The sequence below is a fragment of the Trachypithecus francoisi genome, unplaced genomic scaffold, assembly GCF_009764315.1.
Source record: "Trachypithecus francoisi isolate TF-2019V2 unplaced genomic scaffold, Tfra_2.0 Lachesis_group5, whole genome shotgun sequence".
Classification (NCBI taxonomy): Eukaryota; Metazoa; Chordata; class Mammalia; order Primates; family Cercopithecidae; genus Trachypithecus; species Trachypithecus francoisi.
The window spans coordinates 59,840,978-59,865,109 of record NW_022681470.1 but is presented as its reverse complement, the minus strand read 5'-3'; the positions used below and the strand labels follow the sequence as shown (position 1 = coordinate 59,865,109).

The window sequence follows — 24,132 nt, the reverse complement described above, 5'->3', positions numbered from 1 at the left end:
AAATGGATGTTGAGCAAGCAAACCCACAATATTTGAAGTGTGTGAATGTGGGGTTTTCGACTTCCTCCACCCTAGCTAATGCACTCTCCTGGTTACATGATCACATTATAGTCATCCCTCGGTATCCCCAAGGAATTGGTTCCTGGACACCCAAAGAGTATCAAAATCTGCAGATGCTATAGTCCCTGATATAAAATGGCATAGTATTTGTGTATAACTACATACATCCTCCTGTACAGTTGAAATCATTTCTGGAATACTTATAATACCTAATACAATTGTAAAAGCTATATAAATAGTTGTTATATACTGTATTTTTTAATTTGTATTTTTTATTGTTGTTTTTTTTTTTCTTTTCTGAATATTTTTGATCTGTAGTTGATTGAAATCCAACGATGCAGAACTAGAGTGTTAATTGAATGCAGACACCAGAAGGAAGCAAATTCCCGGCCATGTGCAGTAAGAGACAAAATGGCAGAATATGACCAGGGGTGCACCACCAGAAAAGGGAAGAAAGCCTCGGATGGGCATGCACACAACTTCCTAAACACACTGCATGAGCTCACTTCCCAAGGGTAAGGAGGGCATTGTTCATGCAGGCTTTCCAGCCTAAGGGAAGAATCATGGGAAAGGGGTGCAAGGCACCAGCAGGAGGCCAGCCTCTAAAGTCCTAGGATCCAGGTTAAATGCTGCACTTGACCTTCTCAGTGCCCACTTGAGTCTTTTCCAAATGTACTTTCCTTTCTTTCCTGTTCTAAAGCTTTTTAATAAACTTCCACTCCTCCTCTGCAACTTGCCTCAGTCTCTTTTTCTGACTTCTGCCCCTTAGTCGAATTCTTGAAGTTGCTGCACACCCATATAGATTCACCGCCGGTAACTTGTATCCCTTCCACTGGTAACATTCATACAGATGATTTGTGTAAATCTTGTCTGTGGTATTTGGAACAGAGAGGTTGTGTGATGTTAAGTTGTGTGATGTTGTTGGCACACCAACATGAATGCTGGGGGAAGGGGATCCCAGGGAGAATACTCAACATCAATTCATCCCACAGAAATCTGACTCAAAAGCACCTGGGCAGGTGTCTACTCAGGAGAAGTAGTAGAGTTACTGAATACAAGAAGATATTTTAGGAGAAACAGCAGTCCCAGGACAGACAGATAATTTTATTTCTTTTTTTTTCTAGGACTTTAGAGTTCTTTTTAAAATAGAGACATGATTGATGCATCATAAGAGCAATCCCTTAAAAGTACAATTCAGTGGGGGTTTTTTTCTCGCATATTCACAAAGTTGTGCAACAATCACCAGTGTCTAATTCCAGAACATTTTAATCACCCCAAAAAGGAACCCTAGACCAATGATCAAACTCTCCCCTTTCCCCATTTCCCAAGCCCCTAGCCACCACTCACTACTCTACTTTCCATCTCGGTAGATTTGCTATTCTGGACATTTCATATCAATGGAATCATACACTATTTGGCCTTTAGTGTTTGGCAGTCACCCAGCATCATGTTTTCAAGGTTAATACCTGTTGTAGTAAGGGTCAACACTTCCTTTTTGTGGCTGAGTAATATTGCATTGTATGGAATCACACTTTCTTTATCCATTTATCATTGATATACATTTAGGTTGTTTTCAGTTTTGGCTCTTTTAAATAATACTGCTATGAACATAAATGTACAAAGTTTTTCATGAACATATATGTTCATTTCTCTTGGGTATATACCTAGGAGTAGAATTGCTGGGCCATATGTTAACTTTATGTTTAACTTTTGAAGAACTCCCAAACTGTTTTCCACAGTGGCTACATCATTTTACATTTCCACCAGCAATGTATGAGGGTTCCAATTTCTCTACATCCTCACCAACACTTTTTGTTTGTTTGTTTGTTTAGGGTTTTTGTTTGGTTTTGTTTTTACAAATTTTTTACACTTTTCTACCAAGAAGGTATATTTATTAAAAATAGGCAGCATAAATCCCATTCACAACAGCCCCAAAAAGAATAAAATATGTAGGAATACAACTAACCAGGGAAGCGAACGATCTCTACAATGAAAATTACAAAACAGTGCTCAAAGAAATCAGAGACTACACAAACAAATGGAAAACTATTCCATGCTCATAAATAGGAGGAATAAATATTGTTAAAATGGCATACTGCCCAAAGCAAATTACAGATTCAATGCTACTCCTATCAAACTACCAATGACATTCTTCACAGAGTTAGAAAAACACTATTTCAAAATTCACATGAAGCCAAAAAGAAGTGGAATAGCCAAAGCGATTCTAACCAAAAAGAAGAAGCTGGAGGCATCACGATGCCAAACTATACAAGGCTACCATATCCAAAACAGCATGGTACTGGTACAAAAACAGACACATAAACCAATGGAACAGAGTAGAGAGCCAAGAAATAATGCTGCATGCCTACAACCATCTGATTTTCCACAAAGTTGGCAAAAACGAGCAATAGGAAAAGGACTCCCTGTTCAATAAATGGTGTGGGGATAACTGGCTGACCATATGCAGAAGACTGAAACTGGACCCCTTCCTTTCACCATATGCAAAAATAAACTCAAGATGGATTAAAGACTCAAATGGAAAATCTAAAATTACAAAAGCACTGGAAGATAACCTAGGAAATGTCATTCTGGACATAACATCTGGCAAAGATTTCATGATGAAGATGCCAAAGGCCATTGCAACGAAAACAAAAATTGACAAATGGGACCTAATTAAACTAAAGAGCTTCTGCACAGTAAAAGAAACTATCAACAGAGTAAACAGCCAACCTACAGAAGGGGAGAAAATATTTGCAAACTACACGTCCAACAAAGGTCTAATATTCAGAATCTATAAGGAACTTAAATAAATCAACAAGCAAAAAACAATCCCATTAAAAAGTAAGCAAAGGACATGGACGTTTTTCAAAAGAAGGTGTACACATGGCCAAGAAGCATATGAAAAAATGCTCACCATCACTTAATCATCAGAGTCAAATCAAAACCACAATGAGATACCATCTCACACCAGTCAGAATGTCTACTATTAAAAAGTCAGAAATTAACATTCTGGTGAGGTTGCAAAGCAAAAGGAACACTTATACACTGTTGGTGGAAGTGTTAATTAGTTAGGGAGTGTTAAGCCACTATGGAAAGCAGTTTGGCAATTTCTTAAAAAACTCAAAGCAGAATTATTGTTTGACCAGCAATCCCATTATTGGGTTTTGCACACATATGTTCATGGCAGCACTATTCAGAACAGCAAAGACATGTAATAAACCTAAATGCCTATCAATATTGTACTAGATAAAGAAAATGTGGCACATGTACACCATGGAACATTTTGCAGCCATGAAAGAAGAACGAGATTGTGTCCTCTGCAAGAACATGGATGGAACTGGTGGCCATTTTCCTAAGGGAACTAACCCGGAAACAGAAAATGAAATACCACATGTTCTCACTTACAAGTGGGAGCTAAACATTGAGAACATATGGACACAAAGAAGGGAACAACAGACACCTGGGCCGCCTTGAGGGTAGAGGGAGGGAGGAGGGTGAGGATGGAAAAACTACCTATTAGATACTATGCTTATCACCTGGGTGGCAAAATAATCTGTACACCAAATCCCCATGACAGGCAATTTACCTCCATAGCAAATCTGCACGTGTACCCCGAACCTAAAATAAAAGTTTTTGAAAATTGGCAGCATAGCCAAGCATGGTGACTCAGGCCTCTAATTCCGACACTTTGGGAGGCTGAGGCGGAAAGACTGCTTGAATCCAAGAGTTTGATACCAACCTGGCAACATAGTGAGATTTGGTCCCTTAAAAAAAATAAACAAATAAAAAGTAGCCATGTGCACCTGTAGTCCCAGCTGCTCAGGAGGCTGACATGGAAGAATTTGCTTGAGCCCGGGAGGTCGAGGCTGCAGTGAGCCCTGATAACACCACTGCACTCCAGCCTGGGCAACATAGCGAGACCCTATCTCAAAAAAAAAATTTTTTTTAAGGCACCACAGGTGATTATTCTCTTCTGCATCTTCAAACTCCTGACAGTACTTGTCTATGAAATCTCTGTAATACCTAGAATTCTTTATCCATGATAATGTCCTTTAAATACCCAACCACAGAATCCAATTCTGCACCAGGGGCTGTACAGATGCAAGAAGTGGACAGGCTCCTCGGGGGCTACCATCGCACCACCGTCGTTGCCACATCCACTCTGCCTCCGACCCTGCTCGTGGCTGGGCCCAGTCTTGCTCTGAGCCGGAGACCCCAATCCGCAGCGAGGGTGTGTCAAAGGGTAGGTCTCCACGGGCAACCTCTGAGGAGCGGCGCCCCAGCCTCTGCACCTGCACCGCGGCAGCCTCGCGCCCCGCAGAGTCTGGGCCTGCGCGCCAGGCCCGGGACGCAGCTTCGGGCGGCTGAGGCTGTACCAGGCGCTATCTATATCGTTCTTTTAAGGAGTGTTCCTTGGCGACCAGGAGAAGCAGCAGAAGAATAGGAAGGAGATAAGAATCAAGAAGAAGAAGACGGAGGATGGGAAATATGGAACCAAAGAAGAAGAGGGAAAGGGGAGAGAGAAACTGGAACATATTCTGAGCATGTGACTTTATTAAAGCAACATCATTACCAAGAAAAAAAAAATTAATTCTTCTTTCAGATCTAGTTCTTTTGAAAGAATTTGTCTTACAAGTGCACACTGCAATTCTGGACTTATAAAAATTGTCACGTTATATTGCCATCATTTTTTCCTTAGATAGCAGCTAATGGTATGTGCTTTCCAGAGCAGTCTTGGAATGGTGGGTGGGGTGCGAGGAATCGCGCTGGGAAAGACAGACTTAGGATATTAATTATTAAGGACAATAAGGAAGACAACAGATAAAGAGGAGTGGTGGAAATTTTTAGGGGAAAAGGACAGCATGTCTGGAATAAGTGAGAATTAGAAATTGCCCAAGAAAACTGAAAATGGGCCGGGCGCGGTGGCTCAAGCCTGTAATCCCAGCACTTTGGGAGGCCGAGACGGGCGGATCACGAGGTCAGGAGATCGATACCATCCTGGCTAATACGGTGAAACCCCGTCTCTACTTAAAAATACAAAAAAACTAGCCGGGCGACGAGGCGGGCGCCTGTAGTCCCAGCTACTCGGGAGGCTGAGGCAGGAGAATGGCATAAACCCGGGAGGCGGAGCTTGCAGTGAGCTGAGATCCGGCCACTGCACTCCAGCCTGGGTGGCAGAGCAAGACTCCGTCTCAAAAAAAAAAAAAAAGAAAACTGAAAATGGTCCATTTGTGGAGACAGATTTAATTCTTCCCTGAACTCCCCGAGAAATTGCCACATTTGAGACGTTGGGTGGCTCAAATGACACTGTTGGAGAGCTTCTGAGTCACTTGACCTCTGTTGCCATAAAGTCAGATTTGCATCCATCCTTCTCATTTTTATTTGTGAAAGGAAAATAAATCTTGGGACTCCAAACTCACTAAACCAAAGAGAAAAGTCAAGCCTGGGAACTGAAGCGTGCAGACCTGCCTCCCATTTTTGTTCCTAAGTAAAATGGCAACAGAAATGAAAAGTCACATACCTCCCCCACATTTTGCCCACTTGTGAGTCCCAAGATCTTTACCCTACAAAGCTTCCGTTAAAAGTTCACCATGGCAATGTAAATTGATGTCTTATTTTTACAGGTGCTGGAGAGAGGGGGACATAGGACAGAACTCAAAGTCATCCCTCCGCCCACCTGAGACAAATGCATATCTGACTGTTTCCTCTGCCTATTGTCTATGCTATCTTTTTTTTTTTTTTTTTTTTTTTTGAGACGGAGTCTCCCTGTGTCGCCCAGGCTGGAGTGCAGTGGCGCGATCTCTGCTCACTGCAAGCTCCGCCTCCCGGGTTCACGCCATTCTCCCGCGTCAGCCTCCGAGTAGCTGGGACTACAGGCGCCCGCCACCACGCCCGGCTAATTTTTTGTATTTTTAGTAGAGACGGGGTTTCACCATGTTAGCCAGGATGGTCTCGATCTCCTGACCTCGTGATCCACCCGCCTCGGCCTCCCAAAGTGCTGGGATTACAGGCTTGAGCCATCGCGCCCGGCTATCTATGCTATCTTATGTAAAAATACAGATTCACTAGGCCAAAGGCATGAATGACTATTTTCCCCTACACCCCTCACATGAAAAGTGTATATTTCTCTATATCCTGCCCTTTCCCCTTTTAAATATTGAAGCCCTGGCCGGGCGCGGTGGCTCAAGCCTGTAATCCCAGCACTTTGGGAGGCCGAGACGGGCGGATCACGAGGTCAGGAGATCGAGACCATCCTGGCTAACACTGTGAAACCCCCTACTAAAAATACAAAAAACTAGCCGGGCGAGGTGGCGGCGCCTGTAGTCCCAGCTGCTCGGGAGGCTGAGGCAGGAGAATGGCGTAAACCCGGGAGGCAGAGCTTACAGTGAGCTGAGATCTGGCCACTGCACTCCAGCCTGGGTGACAGAGCGAGACTCCGTCTCAAAAAAAAAAAATAAAAATAAATAAATAAATAAATATTGAAGCCCTCAAAATTATCTTTGGTGAAAAGCATAGACCTGTCTCCCAAGCACGTGTCCTTAATTTGGTAAATAAACCTCCTAAAATGACTGAGACTTGCCTTGGTCGTTTTCCTTGATTGACAGATTCAAGATGTTCACCAGATATTAAGAAGAAGTTATTGCTTTGAGTCATTTTTACTCTTTTTTCTTGTAATTGATTTAATGTTTTAATCGAACATGTATTATATTCATAATTGAGAAAAATACCAATAAAACTATTTTTTGTTTTGTTTTTGTTTTTTGAGACAGTCTCACTCTGTTGCCCAAGCTGGAGTGCAGTGGTGTGATCTCAGCTCACTGCAACCTCTGCCTCCCAGTTTCAAGTGATTCTCCTGCCTCATCCTCCCAAGTAGCTGGGATTACAGGTGTGTGCCACCACACCCAGCTAATTTTTGTATTTTTAGTAGAGACGGGGTTTTCTCATGTTGGCTGGTTAATTTCGAACTTCTGTTCTCAAGCAATCCACCAGCCTGGGCCTCCCAAAGTGCTGGGATTACAGGTGTGAGCCATCGTGACCTGCCAAAACTATTTTTATTTGGAGAAAAATGTGACCACTTACAGTCCACAACCCTAGATTCAGTTCAGAATCATAGGAAGCTGATATTAGATCTTCCTCACCATCTCCTTCCACAATGAGCTGGTGCTGGCTGTGAGACTGGGTGTTGGTCATCAGCCGCCATTCAGGGAAAACAATGGTTGTCATGGGAGGGGGTGTCATCTGACTAACTTTGTCTTGCCTCAGAGGATGCGTACACCTTCTGGCCCCATCCCAGGGTCCCCAAACATTTTATTTTCTTCTTCTTAACTTTGGGGAAAGCCCTGAACTTTCAAGTGGTATAGAGGTCAGGTCAGTTGCTGTACATCCAGAAAAAAAAAAAAAATCTCAGCTGAAACTACAGCTCCAGTCAAGGTGAGGACCTTTTCAATCTCCTTAGTTACTGTCCCCTCAAAAGTTCTGGGGGACTGGAAGCTTCCTGTCAGAAGGGAAATTGTCCCTGGGACCTCTGACTTGATGCCATTCATCACCTACCTTAGGTCCTTAACAAGTGCTTAGAAGTGCCATGTCTGCGTTTTGTTCCATGAGTCATCCAGAAGAACAAAAGAAACTGACATGAAAAAGAGTCATGAAAGATGAATGCCTAACCAAAAAGGGTCCAGACTTCAGGTAATGGAGAGGACTGCCCTGGAAGAATCTGAATTTGCTCCCAAAGCCCCTGAGAAGCAGTGATACATAGGAAAGACAGTCTCTGGCATCAGGCAGAAAAACCTGTGGGAACATAGGGCTATCACATCTAAATACGAGAGGAAATGGTGGCTCAAGGTTCAGGTTTGGAGAGGACAAAATAACCCACTGTCTTTTCTTCTTGGAGCTACAGCCTTTAGATATGGCTTCAGTGTGTTCTGATCCCATTGAGGATTGTAGAAAGAGATGAGGAAGAGGGTACTTAGCAACTGATAAAGATTTCCACCTCACAGAACTGGCTCAGCATGAGCCAAATCGACATCTGTATCGAACATAAGAGTTAGTGGTAGACAGGGTGCAGTGGGCACTCTGGGAAGGATAGAATTTGGAGGGGAGAGAGAATTAAAGGCTTCAGATATCTCCTTCTAAAACATTCCATGATGCTTAATGTAGGATATATATATACCAACTAGAATAAAGTCTGCAAAAATATCTTCCTGACTCCAGGGAGTCAGTAGGGTGAAGGAGTCAATAGGCTCTTGCAAGATTCTTCTATGACAAATACCCATTAGAGATCACACCCTCTCGATTCCCATCACCCCTTCCTTACCTCCTCGATGAATGCTGTCTGGTTCAAATGTGTGAATAAGAAATGTTCTCTATAATGCACTTGGAAACTCCTATTTAAACAGAATCAAGGTCTCTTCTCTTCACCTTGCCTTTGGCAGAAATCATGTCAGGGACTTTGGAGTTGGGACAATCAAGGTAAGAAAGAGCTCTGGAAATTTAATTAAACATTGGTGTACAGAAGAAGGAAAATGAAGGAATGGATATGGAGACTTGCAGGCAAGAGTGGGGGCAACTAAAGCTGTGATATTAAGGGCACTTTGCATGCATTTTTATATATCTGTGTTTCTCAAACGTGAGAAAGGCATAGCTCTGTTTTTAAGGGAAAAAAAAATCATTAAGGATTCTTAAGAATATATATAAGAACCCCAGTTTTAATATTACTGGCTTTGGAAACTATACTTATTCAATGATAGTATCTTATAATTTGAATTTTTTTATGTTACCATCAGATGAAAACTTTTCTCGGTAGTGTGTACATTTCAGACATCCAAGAATACCTTGAAGGATCACAGATCGGGAAACAGCTCTGCAAGTTTCCAACCCCAGCACCATGAGAGATTTTCTATGGAAACTCATCATTATTGCAACAGCAGTAGTGCTCCCAATCTTCTATTTCATTGACGAAAATCCCTTTGATACTGCAAGTTTCCTGTCTTTGGTGAGTACCAGAAATTTTTTTTTTTTTTTTTTTTTGAGACGGAGTCTTGCTCTGTCACCCAGGCTGGAGTGCAGTGGCCAGATCTCAGCTCACTGCAAGCTCCACCTCCCGGGTTTACGCCATTCTCCTGCCTCAGCCTCCCGAGTAGCTGGGACTACAGGCGCCCACCACCTCACCCGGCTAGTTTTTTGTATTTTTTTAGTAGAGACGGGGTTTCACGGTGTTAGCCAGGATAGTCTCGATCTCCTGACCTCGTGATCCGCCCGTCTCGGCCTCCCAAAGTGCTGGGATTACAGGCTTGAGCCACCGCGCCCGGCCCAGAAATTTTAAGTGGGGCAAACTTTCCTGGACTGAATGAAAGAAAGCATTTATCTGAGTGTATATTTAAATGAAACTGTCACAAATGCTATAGACATTCAAGGAAGAAAAAAGACAAGCGTAGCTCAAGCCTGTAATCCCAGCACTTTGGGAGGCCAAGACGGGCGGATCACAAGATCAGGAGATCGAGACCATCCTGGCTAACATGGTGAAACCCCATCTCTACTAAAAAATACAAAAAACTAGCCGGGCGAGGTGGCAGGCGTCTGTAGTCCCAGCTACTCAGGAGGCTGAGGCAGGAGAATGACGTAAACCCAGGAGGCGGAGCTTGCAGTGAGCTGAGATCCGGCCACTGCACTCCAGCCTGGGCGACAGAGCGAGACTCCGTCTCAAAAAGAAAAAAAAAAAAAAGAAAAAAGACAAGCAAGTTTGAGGAATCAACATATTTTTCCTTGATGGAGACTATAAGGGATGGTAATACTCTGGAAGAAACAAAATTCAGGGCTGGGAAGAAATAACACTGATTTAAGGCTTCGGCAGAGTTTGCCCTTTTCTTATAGCAATTGATGACGTAGAGATTTTTCTTCTTGTTTGGTAAGTTTCCCATTACAGAAAAGTTCCCTTGGTTTTCAAAGTTATACATTATCCCCCATTTTCTGCATTAGGATCCTGAAGCTCACAACAGTTAAGTCATTTCTCCAGGTCAAGAAACGGGCGGATCACGAGGTCAGGAGATCGAGACCATCCTGGCTAACACGGTGAAACCCCGTCTCTACTAAAAAAAAAAAATACAAAAAATTAGCCGGGCGAGATGGCGGGCGCCTGTAGTCCCAGCTACTCGGGAGGCTGAGGCGAGAGAATGGCGTACACCCGGGAGGCGGAGCTTGCAGTGAGCTGAGATCCGGCCACTGCACTCCAGCCTGGGCGACAGAGCGAGACTCCGTCTCAAAAAAAAAAAAAAAAAAAAAAAAAAAAGTTTTAAGGAGCAGAGAAAATTCTGCCAGAACCCAGAAAAGGCAAAGAAAAGAAGGGAGGGTGGTGAATGAACTTGGAAGGGTGAAATGCCACCAGTGGGAAAGAATTTAGAGTGAAGCACTGGGAGCTTACCTGGCCTCCTGTATCTCTCATGCTTAACACATGCTATGCCCTTCTTGGGATTAGGTGACCCATACAAGACTGTAATCAAAAAGGATAATTGTGGGTGAAGAATGGCGGAGCTGGACATTGTCTCATTCCCTACATAAAGCTAAGGAGAGCTAGAGAAATCTCAACTCCCTTTACTCCAGGATCCATAATCTATATATGTAACAACCCCTGGGCTAGGATTGTTTCAGAAGAGAAGAAAGAAGTTTGAACTGAGCCTGAGGCAACCTGCCCTGTATCCTGAAGATAATTTCATTATATTATGCAAAGGGAAATGTAACTAGCCATTTTTCCCAAAGGGGATGAATCACAGAGCTGAAACTCACTCTTTTCTCAGAAGGAAAAGGAGATGGTAGCTTGGCAGAGAGCCCGAATGCAGATCAATCCTGGTAGAACAAACCACATGAAAACCTTCAAAGATATGCAGAAAAACTCAGAACCGCTTAAAAATGTGAACTCCCACATCTTGCTTGGAGCCTCTCCCACAGAAAAAAGTGAGTGTCCACCGGAGGTGTTGATCATCCAGGTTAGGCAAGGGTAGAGAGGGAAGGCAAGTGGAAAGGAAAGGGAACAGATAACTCGGGAAGAGAACAGGGATGCTGAAATGAAGGACTAGGCCTATAGAATTTGACTGCAAAAGGGCCGGGCACGGTGGCTCACGCCTGTAATCCCAGCACTTTGGGAGGCCGAGGCAGGCAGATCACGAGGTCAGGAGATCGAGACCATCCTAGCTAACATGGCGAAACCCCGTCTTTACTAAAAATGCAAAAAATTAACCGAGCTAGGTGGCAGGCGCCTGTAGTCTCAGCTACTGGGGAGGCTGAGCCAGGAGAATGGCGTGAACCCGGGAGGCGGAGCTTGCAGTGAGCCGAGATCGCGCCCCTGCACTCCAGCCTGGGCAACGGAGGGAGACTCCATCTCAAAAAGAAAAAAAAAAAAAAATTGACTGCAAAAGATGGCAATTCTGACTCCGTGAGAATCTCCCAGTCCCTCTTCTGATGAAACAAGAGAGACAATGGGAAAAGTACAGGAGAAAACTATGGGAAGGGGGACTGAGTAAAAGGGAAAGAACTAGGGAGGGGACAATGCAGTGTCTTGAGTGGGTAGTCCCGCCTATCACCACAACCTGATAATTTATTTTTGTATTTTTAGTAGAGATGGGGTTTCTCCATGTTAGTCAGGCTGGTCTTGAACTCCTGACCTCAGGTGATCCACCCGCCTCGGCCTCCCAAGGTCCTGGGATTACAGGTGTGAGCCACCACGCCTGGCCTCTCTTGCTGGTTCTAATTGTTCATCAGATTATCTTGAGTTAGCTATGCAGACTATCATATTATTTGCAAATAGTGACAGCTTTGTCTCTTTTCGACATTTCTCTCTCCCAATTTCTTACATTATTTCATTGACCATTGTAAGTAGAAGCAAGCATCTTTGTCTTATTCCTCACTTTGGTAGAAATTCTTCTATAATAATTCATCATTATGATGTTTCCTTAATTTTTTTTTTTTTTTTTTGAGACGGAGTCTCACTCTGTCGCCCAGGCTGGAGTGCAGTGGCGCAATCTCGGCTCACTGCAAGCTCCGCCTCCCGGGTTCACGCCATTCTCCTGCCTCAGCCTCCCGAGTAGCTGGGACTACAGGCGCCCGCCACCTCACCCGGCTAGTTTTTTGTATTTTTTAGTAGAGGCGGGGTTTCACCGTGTAGACCAGGATGGTCTCGATCTCCTGACCTCGTGATCCACCCGTCTCGGCCTCCCAAAGTGCTGGGATTACAGGCTTGAGCCACCGCGCCCGGCCTAATTTTTTAATTTATATGTGTCAAAGGATAAACAATGTTGGCCGGGCGCGGTGGCTCAAGCCTGTAATCCCAGCACTTTGGGAGGCCGAGACGGGCGGATCACGAGGTCAGGAGATCGAGACCATCCTGGCTAACATGGTGAAACCCCGTCTCTACTAAGAAAATACAAAAAACTAGCCGGGCGAGGTGGCGGGCGCCTGTAATCCCAGCTACTCGGGAGGCTGAGGCAGGAGAATGGCGTAAACCCAGGAGGCGGAGCTTGCAGTGAGCTTAGATCCGGCCACTGCACTCCAGCCTGGGCCACAGAGTGAGACTCCGTCTCAAAAAAAAAAAAAAAAGGATAAACAATGTTTTGTGCTGTGTTCGAGGTTTACAATATATCAAAAGCACTTTTATCTTAATCTCTTCAGAGAGGATAAAGTAGGTGGACTGCAGTATCAAACAATAGAAATCTTACTCAACTTTTCGTAAAGTACAAAGAGTTTAGCCTAAAGCAGGTATATCAGTCAGGATTCAACCAAAGAAGCATAACCAGTAGGAGATATGTTAAGGGATTTGTTGCACTAAATTGGCCATTGTGGGAGCTGAAAGACAAGTCCAAAATCTGTAGGTAGGAATCAGTATGGGGAGGCAAGAACGTCAGGGCAAGAACAGAAGCTGCTATCCACAGGTGGGATTTGTTCTTCTTCAGAGAAGCCTCGGTTGTGCTCTGAAGCCCACTCTGGAAGGTTGTGGGTTTACCAGAATGAGGGCAAGGAACACCTGACTGGCCCACGGCAGAAAACCGCTTAAAGGCATTCTTCAACCACAAACAGTAGCATGAGCGATCTGTGCCTTAAGGACATGCTCCTGCTGCAGTTAACTAGCCCAACCTACTCCTTTAATTCAGGCCATCCCTTCATCTCCCATAAAAGATACTTTTAGTTAATTTAATATCTATAGAAACAATGCTAATGACTGACGTGCTGTTAATAAATATGTGGGTAAATCTCTGTTCGGAGCTCTCAGCTCTGAAGGCTGTGAGACCCCTGATTTCCCACTTCACACCTCTATATTTCTGTGTGTGTGTCTTTAATTCCTCTAGTGCCACTGGGTTAGGGTCTCCCTGAACCAGCTGGTCTTGGCAGTTTGTTTGTTTTTGTTTTGTTTTGTTTTGAGATGGGGTTTCACTCTATCACCCAGGCTGGAGTGCAATGGAGCATTCTCGGCTCACTGCAACCTCTGCCTCCTGGGTTCAAGCAATTCTCCTGCCTCAGCCTCCCAAGTAGCTGGGAATACAGGTGACCACCACCATTCCCAGCTAATTTTTGTATTTTTTTAGTAGAGAGGAGGTTTCACCATGTTGGCCAGGCTGGTCTCAAACTCCTGACCTCAGGTGATCCACCTGCCTGGGCCTCCCAAAGTGCTGGGATTACAGGCATGAGCCACCATGCCCAGCCTAGTTGCCTGTTCTTAAACTTCATAAAAATGTGTGTGTTTTTTCCAGAACTTGCTTTTTTCACTTAATGTTTGTGAGATTCCTTTTACTTCCTATTCATTCTTTTTCACTTAATGTTACATTTGTGTTATACTCTGTGTAAAACTTTCGACTTCGTGGCCGGGCGCGGTGGCTCAAGCCTGTAATCCCAGCACTTTGGGAGGCCGAGACGGGCGGATCACGAGGTCAGGAGATCGAGACTATCCTGGCTAACACGGTGAAACCTCGTCTCTACTAAAAAATACAAAAAGCTAGCCGGGCGAGGTGGCGGGCGCCTGTAGTCCCAGCTACTCGGGAGGCTGAGGCAGGAGAATGGCGTAAACCCGGGAGACGGAGCTTGCAGTGAGCTGAGATCCGGCCACTGCACTCCAGCCTGGGCGACAGAGCAAGACTCCGTCTCAAAAAAAAAAAAAAAAAAAAACTTTCGACTTCGTGTTGAGTGAACCATCACAATGTTTTGATTCATTCTCCTGTTGATAGACACTTAGGTAACTGCCAGTTTTTTCTATTACCAACAGTGTTGCTATGAATATTCTTGTACGTAAATCTGTATGAAATTTGAACACACATGAGCAATTATTTAGGATATATTCCTAGGAGTAAAATTGCTAGATTATAAGACATGCATATCTTTATTAGATTTTGCCAAATTGATCCCTAAAACGGCCTACCAAAATAAAAACAAAAGAGCACACCCATCACAGTTATTACTGGTTCACTCTCTAATGTGAAGTATGTGTAAATAAATCAACATACTAAAGATTGTTTTAAATGACTTATCAGTTTATTCTCACCATCAAGATATGAAGCCCTATTGTTCCACATCTTTGGCATCTGTTAGTAGTGTCAGATTTTCTTTTTTTTAATTGAGATGGTAGGTGTCTCTCTATGTTGCCCAGGCTCATCCCAAACTCCTGGGATCAAGCCATCCTCTTGCCTCAGGCTCCCAAAGTGCTGGGAATACAGGCATGAGTCACCACGCCTGGCCCAGATTTTTCAACTGCTGTAATTCTTTGGTTTTAATATGCTCTTCCCTGACTACCAGTAGGTTGAGCAACTCCATGCTGATCATGCATGTTTTCATGTATCTATTGATCATTTATAGCTTTTTGTCTTTTGTGGTGTGCCAATTCATAAATTTTGTCTATTTTCTTAAGAATTTTTGTATTTATAATAATTTTTAAAATCTTCATTTATGTAGCTGTGACAAATTTTCATTCTTAATATTATTTATGTTTTCACCCTTTTAAACTATAGGTTTAGGCAGGGCGCAGTGGCTCATGCCTATAATCCCAGCACTTTGGGAGGCCAAGACGGGTGGATCACCTGAGGTCAGGAGTTCGAGACCAGCCTGGCCAACATGGCAAAACCCCGTCTTGACTAAAAATATAAAAATTAGCTGGGCGTAGTGGTGGATGCTTGTAATCCCAGCTACTCAGGAGGCTAAGGCAGGAGAATCGCTTGAACTCAGGAGGTGAGGCTGCAGTGAGTTGAGATCTCACCATTGTACTCCAGCCTGGATGACAAGAACAAAACTCTGTCTCAAAACAAAAACAAAAACAAAAAACTACAGGTTTAGTTGATTAAACTTTTCTAACAAACACCTCTTATTGATCTTTTACAGTTTTTAATCTATTGTATTTAATTACATTCTGCTTTTATCTTCTTAACTCCACATTCTGCTTCTGTTGGTTTTATTTTTGCCTGGTTTCTTTATTTTCTCATTTTATTTATTTTCTTTTCAGGTTGCTTTCTAGAAAATACACTGAAAGATGTTACTTCTCTAAGTCCCACTCCCACTTTAACCATGTCCCACATCTTTTGGTCTACTGTGTTCTTATTTCCATTTATTTCTAAGTACCTGGTAATTTCCATTTGGATTTCCTGTTTAACCCAAGAGATATTTAGAAAAGTGCTTTTTCATTTTCAAAGGGATGCTTTTAGACTTTCATGATTAGTTTTAGCTTTATTGCATTATAATCAAAGAATATGAGATATAAAATTACAATATTCAGGACAATTAAAAGTAAAATTGTCTTCATGGTCTAATGTGTAGCCAGTATTTTCTATGGATATCTGAAAGGAATGTGTATCGTCTGATGAGCTGATGAGCACCACACACATACACAAACACATACACACGTACACATGATGAACTTTGTTAATTGTTTTAGTAAAAACTGTTTCTTGATTTTCATTTACTTAATCTATTGATTTCCAGTGTGATTATGGATATATTTATTTTTGCTTGTATTTCTAAAGTTTTATTTCATATGTAGCTTTGAAATAGGTGAGTTCTGTTTGTCAACATTTAAACAATATATTTTTCAGTACTATATTTTCGACGTTTTTGTGGTGCGTGTGTGTGTTTTATAAAATGTATAGAGCTGAATTTCGTTTAACATTGATGTTAAATGAAGTATTTTTCCAGATACCCCTCTTTCCTATTAACCTTGGGTCCAATTCAGAAATACATGGAGGTTGGATAGGGAGTTAAATGAAACATCTCCCGCTTTTTTCTTCACATGAAGTTGGGTTAAAGACGTGCCTGGGATCCAAGAACATAATCAGCTTTCGAGTGCATCGCACCCCCTCCTGTTCCAGTGTCCTCTGGTCTCAGATTTAAAGAAACAAAATAGAAACCCAAGAAATTGGGTCTGTAGAACAAGCACTTAACCATTCAGATGAACAGAATCTTGCTCCTGTTTTTCACTCCACTGAGCACGAAAGTCTAACAAAGCCGAGAAGGAGGCTGCATGTGCACATTACCTATAATAACCCAGTGCCGGGACCAGCTCGGTCAGGGAGACCCTAACCCAGCGGCGCTAGAGAAATTAAAGACACACACACAGAAATATAGAGGTGTGAAGTGGGAAATCAGGGGTCTCACAGCCTTCAGAGCTGAGAGCCCCGAACAGAGATTTACCCACATATTTATTAACAGCAAGCCAGTTATTAGCATTGTTTCTATAGATATTCCATTAACTAAAGGTATCCCTTATGGGAAACAGGATTAACTAAAAGTATCCCTTATGGGAAATGAAGGGCTGAAATAAAGGAATAGTTTGGGCTAGTTAACTGCAGCAGAAGCGTGTCCTTAACGCACAGATCATGCGTGCTATTGTTTGTGGCTGAAGAATGCCTTTAAGCGGTTTTCCGCCCTGGGCGGGCCAGGTGTTCCTTGCCCTCATTCCGGTAAACCCACAACCTTCCAGCGTGGGCGTTATAGCCATCGTGAATATGTCACAGTGCTGCAGAGATTTTATTTATAGCCAGTTTTGGGGCCAGTTTATGGCCACATTTTGGGGGGCCTGTTCCCCACACCCAGCCCTAAAAGAAAACTGTGGGTCAGTGCCTGTCAGAGTGATCATCTCAGTAAAGAAATAAGCTAATCAAGGACAGGGAAGCAGGAATGATTCAAGAAACTTTCGCATGAGAGGATGGATATTCCTAGTTTAAGAAAAGCGTGTGCCAGGTTACTACAAGAAACCCAAGGCAGTTCTCATCCCACACAGTCTCTTCTAATAAGGCTCCATGTGTCTTCTTTTCTGACCCTAACTCCCACCTCCTCAACTTCTGATTCCTTCCACTGTGCCCTCTAGAACTCATGGTCAGCCATCAGCAAAGTTCCCTTCTCTCAGTACAGGTACACTGTCCACACTCCTATCTAGTTACAGCCCCTGAACCTTCACACTAGATTTCACCTCTTCTTGACCACTCGTTAACATCACTCAAGCAATTTTCTCTATCTTGGGCCACAGATTTTCCCTCCCTCCTCTTATCATACAAACACATTATAATATTTTTCAAATCTTGATAAAAGAAAGCAAACCTCTCTTAAGACCACAGATTTTTGCCTTCGCCTTTTCAACAAAATTACTCTTGGTTATGTAGCCCATGGTTTCCATGTTGTTGTACCCACTGGTCAGCTTCCAATCTCTATCTTACTTGACCTATCACAGCATTTGACACAGTAAATGACTCTCTTCATTCAACATTCCCTTCCATCGCTTCCAGGATTCCAAACTTTTCTGGTTTTCCTCCAGCATTGCTGGTAAATGCTCAAGTCTCTTTTGCTGGTTTATCTTCTCTTTCCAACTTCTAAATGTTGATGTACCCTAGGGCTCAGTCTAGACTCACTATTTTGGTGACCTCATCCAATCTCACAGCTTTAATCCCTAACTATATGTTAATTGCTCCCAAAAGTATAGAACCAGCCTTGATCTACCTGTGGTCCTCACTGGCCTCTGCAGCAAGAATACGTGTCCCATTTCCCCTGTCACTGAGAATCCTGTGGGCAGCTGCTACTGAAGTGTTTGGCTGGAGAACATGTGGTCTTTTTCCTGTCAGCTCAACCAGGGCTTTGTGATTCTCTTGCTGAACCGGTTCACTTTGGTACCATGTACCCTCCTGAAGTCTGACTGTGATACCCGTTTGATCTCCATAGGTTACAACAGTATTTAATAGAAGAAATAAACCTTGAGACAGAATAAGATCTTTCTGAGTCAAGTACTTTTTTTTTCTTATTTTTTTGTTTGTTTGTTTTTGTTTTGTTTTGTTTTTTGAGACAGGGTCTCGCTCTGTCACCAAGGCTGGAGTGCAGTGGTGAGATCTCGACTCACTGCAACCTCTGTCTCCCAGGTTCAAGCAATTCTCCCACCTCGGCCTCCTGAGTAGCTGGGACTACAGGGGTGAGCCACCACCTGTAAAAATGCTAATTTTTGCATTTTTAATAGAGACAGGGTATCACCACGTTGGCCAGGCTGGTCTCGAACTCCTGACCTCAGGTGATCCACCTGCCTCTCAGCCTCCCAAAGTGTTGGGATTACAGGTGTGAGCCACCGTGCCCAGCCTTGATTCAAGTACTTTAAAAATTCAAGAGACAGATCTAAGCTATTTATTATGTCCAAAGAAGATTAAGTTCAGGAGTGCTTACATTTGTCGGTTTTAATAATACAAAGAACTCTCAATGAAAAACTACTTTTTTCTTTAAGTTTAGATGCATTTTTAATTGAATGTGTTTTAAAATATCAGTATGAACTCATGATGTGTTTTATCTTTTTTTCTTTTTTTAAATGTTTCTAGCTCTGTCCACAAGGGCCTAGAAATGGCCAATAGCGAGCACCCTTGGTGCCAGATCATAGACTCTAAATCTCATTTTCCACTACAACAAGGGGAGGGGCTCCTTGTAAAAAGTGGATGATTCCAAATCCAAGGCAGGAAATGTCATAGCAGATAGCAGAGAAGCTTTCAAAAACGACTGAAGTTGTATCAAAACAGCTCAGGATCCAACTTCAAGAGCTTATTTGCCAAAGATGGGACAATTTAAGCATCAATAAGAATAAAATTTCCAGCTGGGCATGGTGGCTTATGCCTGTAATCCCAGCACTTTGAGAGGCCAAGGCTGGTGGATCACTTGAGGTCAGGAGTTTGAGACCAGCCTGACCAATATGGTGAAATCCCATCTCTACTAAAAATACAAAAATTAGCAGGACATGATGATGGGCACCTGTAGTCCCAGCTACTCGGGAGGCTGAGGCAGGAGGATCGCTTGAACCTGGAAGGCAGAGGTTGCAGTGAGCCAAGATTGTGCCATTGCACTTCAGCCTGAGCAACAGGAGCGAACTTTGTCTCAAAAAAAAAGAGAGAGAGAGAGAGAGAATAAAATTTCCATGATTTGAAACACATGAAATATATGAGTTTATAAGGATCCCCCCCACAAAAAAAACCTGACACATTTTGTCACCATTTGAGAATGCTAGGGAACCAAGTCATTATTTTATTTTGAAAGCTGATGAAAGGGAATCAGCATTTATCCTGCTTTTCCGTATGAACTACAACTGGGTAACCAAAGAGTAAATGAGGGGAATTTTCTCTTTACGGAAACATTTCAGATAATACACAAAGCAGGAATGCTCAACTTAGAATATCACCATATTGCAACCAGTAATGTATTAACAGATCTAGGCATTGAACATCAAAGGCTGCTAACATCATAAAAACAGAAGCAGCCTGCTATTCTGTGCCTTCAGATGAAAGAACACATCACTAATGCATGAAGTATTATTGCCCCAAAATCTAACCTGAACTTGGTCAAGTCTTCATACTCATCTTTTCTGCAAACTCTTTATGATTCATATCAGCTGGTTATTTTGCCAAAGAATGTGATTTCCTCTCTGATCTGAGTATTTATTTGACTTATTTGGCATTCTTCAGTTAATTGTTTCCTCTGTTAGCTTCTATTTCTGTAGTTTCTTTCTGATTTAGTTGTTTCTGTTCCGTTATATTGAAGCTTCTTGTTTCAGATTAATATTTGAGGATCTAGAGTGAACAGTGAACTTCTTCCCTCTAAGAGCCATCTCTGTTTGCCTCTTTGTAAAAGTGGGTTGTGATTATGGAAACCTGCCTCATTCGATTGTAAGGCAGGAGTGACATCTGGGGTCACTTCTGATGCTCTCTTCAGCCGCAGGACTCATGCCATGCACTTTCCCCTAGCAGAACATCCACTTTATTTACACAAAAATACTTAGAACTTTAATGTGAGAATGGACATTGCCACCACCAGTCCCTTGGTGGGCACTAGCCCAGTGGTCCTGGAAATAGTTCTATAATCAAGTATCCAGAGGACCATCCCAGGGCTCACTCCTCTACTTTATATTTGGTGGCTCTGAACTTAGAATTTTTTTGAGGCCTTTTATAGAAAGATGCACCTGTGCAGTTGTGTTCTCTTGCCTATCTTTTGGACTATGCATTCCTCTGCTTATACTTCTCCACCAGTCCTGTTCTATAGTCTCTCTGTCTTCCAGAAATTCTCCAAATTGTGTGGTTCTCCAAATAGTGTGGTTCAGGGCAATCTTTCTGTTTTTTCAATTGGAATTTTGTTTTTGTTTTTTGGGATAAGGGTGTTGGAAGTTTTGGTTTGTGTATGTGTGTGTGTTTGTTTGAGACACAGTCTCACTCTGTTGGCCAGGCTGCAGTGCAGTAGTTCAGTCACGCCTCACTGTAGCCTCAAACTCCCAGGCTCAAGTGATCCTCCCACTCCCACCTCGAAAGTAGCTGGCACCACAGGCCTATGCCACCACACCCATCTAGTTTTTTAATAATTTTTGTAGAGACAGGTTTTGCCATGTTGCCCAGGCTGGTCTTGAATGCCTGGGCTCAAGCAATCCTCCACCTTGGTCTCCCAAAGTGCTGAGATTCACACCTGAGGTTGAAATTATAGGCATGAGCTTAGTGAAATTTGGGGTAGGAGGAATTTGGGGTGGGGCATAGCTGCAAATATTAGTTTGTCATCTTTATCCATTTTCCCCACAATTGTTTTCAACAGCAGTGATTTTAAAAAGAACTCTCAACTTGTGACCAGATGTTAACTCCTAATATGGTCTGTAGTCAGTCCTGGGGGAGAGAAAATGTAAAATAACCACAGGAATATATAAAAGTTGGCATATGGAAAGACCTAAGAGAATATCATAGCCTTACCCATAGCAAATACTTTCCTAATTTCTCTAAGTTGACAAAGGTCCTTTTTCTCCCCAATCCTAGAACTGCTGACCATAGGGATTTCTTCAGTGCAGCGTCCCCAAGGAAGCTACCTCTTGGACACCCTGCGATCTCTCTTCTTTGCTTCCTCCTTGTCTGAGCAGAAATACTTCACTGTTCTGGTACACCTGGCAGATCCTGATCCCAACTGGCTTGATCAAATGATCTCCAATATCTCAACCCTCTTTCAACCATACATCCAGGCCAGACAGCTAGTAGTGATCAACACTCCTCTTAAAAGCTATCTTCCCTTAAAGAACCTTAAGAAAAACTTTAATGACACTCCCACCCATGTAACCTTTCGCTCCAAGCAAAATATGGATTATGCCTTCCTGATGAACTTTGCTACCAACTACTCTGACTATTTCCTGATGATCGAAGATGATGTGAAATGTGCTCCTGGATTTGTCTCCCAGATTGCTACTATACTGTCTGCCTGGGAAAGGAAAGCTTGGGTGACTCTGGAGTTCTCTAGGCTGGGCTTCATTGGAAAACTCTTTCGTGCCAGAGATCTCCCCTGCTTTGTTCGTTTTCTTCTCCTCTTCTACCAAGAAATGCCCTGTGACTACCTTCTCTCCCATTTCCGTGACCTTCTCATGCAGAAAAAACCAATCCAATTCTTCCCCTCCCTCTTCCAGCACATGGACAATTACTCCTCCTTTGAAGGTCAATTTAACAGCCTCACAGATAAAGAGTTTGAGGGAAATAACATTGGCCCTCCTGGCAACCCTGCTGCCACCATTCACACTAGTCTGAATGTTACCAATGCCTCTGTTCTTATGAATGCCTATAGTCTGGATAAGAATTTCTTTTATATCAAGGAGGCTAAGGCTGGCAGCCACCTGACTGTGGTTTTGGATATACCTGCTACAGTGTTCCGAGTTCAGGTGCTGACTGGCTCTGAACTGAAAGAGGAGAATCAGGTGAAAGAGGGACAGGTAGAACTGGGCTATGACTCTACCAATCGGATTAATGACTGTGATGACTACATTCTGCTGGGGCTACTGGTGAATGGCATCCTGGATAAGCAGGTGTTATCTGAAGAGTCTGGGAAGAAGGTGAAATGTGTGAGATTGCTTGTAACAGCTGCTCTGCCCTCGGGATTAATAGTCAGGCACATCAACCTCTGGATTAAGTAACGTTTAAGTAATATGAGGAGATTCCAGTAGGACTTCTGGGAGTGCTCAGGTTGGAGGGATGGTCTACAGAAGTAACAAAACATTAAAGTCTGGAAATTGGTCAGGTATATCTCTTTACTGGGTCCTTTCAGGATTCTAAGTACAGAAGACACAGCATGTTGAAAGGCCAAGAGAAGGTAACATCCTTTCGGTCACCTTCATGGGTGATCCTAGAGTCATGGGTGGATAGAAGGGGTTTCTTAAGATGCTCTCTGGTTTTCTTTCCTTTTCTTTCTTTCTCCCTCTCTTTTTTTTTTTTTTCCTCAAAGTCTCACTCTGTGGCCCAGGCTGGAGTGCAGTAGCGTGATCATAGTTCACTGCAGTCTCCAACTCCAGGCCCAAGCAATTCTCTCACCTCTTCCTCCCAAGTAGCTGGGACCACAGATGCATATCACTAGGCCCAGCTAATCTTTTATTTTTTGTAGACATAGGGTCTCACTATATTGCCCAAACTGGTCTCAAACTCCTTGGCTCAAGTAATCCTCCCACTTTAGCCTCTCAAAGTGCTGGGATTATAGGCATGAGCCACTATGCCCAGCTCCTTCTCCAGTGTTCTATCTATAAGGGTCTACCATCCAAAGTTCTTTCCTTAGATCAGTAATGCCAGACCTCTACAAAGAATAGGAACATGTGAGTAAGAATAACTGATGCTCACGTCAGAAGACTCTTAACGGTGCATGAGAGAAGACAAAAGTCCTTCCACCAGCCAGGAAATGGATTCGTTAAAGACAACTTCCTATGTGACCGGAAAAAGTCAATCAGCTAAGAATATGACTCTTTTCTCTGTGATCTCATTTTTCCATTATAAGGTATTCGTTCATTCCATAAACATTTATTTGAGTACCTTTCATGTTTAGGCACAGTTCCCTTCTACATAATCAGCCAAAATGCCAGAGCATTCCTTTGTAAACACCATTAAAATTACTAAAAATAATGTGTTCTGATTTCTGCTAGCTTCTCTAGTCATATCTATGGGATTATAGGTAACTTGGATATTTCTATTAGGAAACACTTTGGATATTTTACTAACATCTCTTTTTCAATTTGGCTATGAAATCTTTATTTCCAGGAAAATCTGGTCCCTGAGCTCAACTCATGTGCAGGGCCTGCAGAGGGGTTTTCACTACCTTGAAAACTATGATCCATGAAGGCAAGGAGAAAAGGAAAGGAAAGGAACACTTTAAGAGGAATACTTGGAGCTGGGCTTGGTGGCTCCTGCCTATAATCCTAGCACTTTGGCAAGTCAAGGCAGAAGGATTGCTTGAAGCCAGGAATTCGAGATCAGTCTGGGCAACAAAGCGAGACCTCATCTCTCTCCAAAAAAACAAATCCAGGTGTAGTGGTGCACCCCTGTAGTCCCAGCTACTAGGGAGGCTGAGGAAGGAGGATTGCTTGAGTCTTGGAGGTCAAGGCTGCAATGAGCTATGATTGTATCACTGCATCCCAATCCGGGTGACAGAACAAGACCCTCTCTCAAAAAATAAAATAAAATAAAAAGAGGAATACTTGGGAAGAACTCAAATAAAAAGCCAGACAGAGTGTCCTAATAAGTCATAATCAAAGTGGTTAGAAAGAACTAGAAAATTTGGAAACAGAATAATGGCACGGGAGCAAGAATAGGAGGTTGAGGT

At 42.9% G+C, this 24,132-nt stretch overlaps 1 protein-coding gene across 2 annotated transcripts; it reads left to right on the top strand.

The window, feature by feature from the left end:
• Positions 1–6,966: 6,966 nt before the first annotated feature.
• Positions 6,967–22,736, top strand: LOC117074698 (alpha-1,3-mannosyl-glycoprotein 4-beta-N-acetylglucosaminyltransferase C-like). Of its 2 annotated transcripts, none has more exons than XM_033196416.1 (4): positions 6,967–7,491; positions 8,878–9,052; positions 10,851–11,007; positions 21,327–22,736. In XM_033196416.1, the coding sequence occupies exons 2-4, from the start codon at positions 8,945–8,947 to the stop codon at positions 22,460–22,462; spliced, it is 1,401 nt and encodes a 466-aa protein (XP_033052307.1). In that variant the 5' UTR covers positions 6,967–7,491; positions 8,878–8,944; the 3' UTR covers positions 22,463–22,736. The 2 variants fall into 2 exon arrangements, with proteins under 2 accessions (XP_033052307.1, XP_033052306.1); XM_033196415.1 differs by having other exon boundaries at positions 6,967–7,746.
• The last annotated feature ends 1,396 nt before the right edge of the window (positions 22,737–24,132 follow it).

Excerpts from the sequence above, each read along its gene's own strand:
- LOC117074698 (XM_033196416.1), top strand. The coding sequence starts at position 8,945 with ATGAGAGATTTTCTATGGAAACTCATCATTATTGCAACAGCAGTAGTG. Across the intron at positions 9,053-10,850 it reads CTGCAAGTTTCCTGTCTTTG|AAGGAAAAGGAGATGGTAGC; the intron begins GTGAGTACCAGA and ends CTCTTTTCTCAG. Across the intron at positions 11,008-21,326 it reads AGCCTCTCCCACAGAAAAAA|AACTGCTGACCATAGGGATT; the intron begins GTGAGTGTCCAC and ends CCCCAATCCTAG.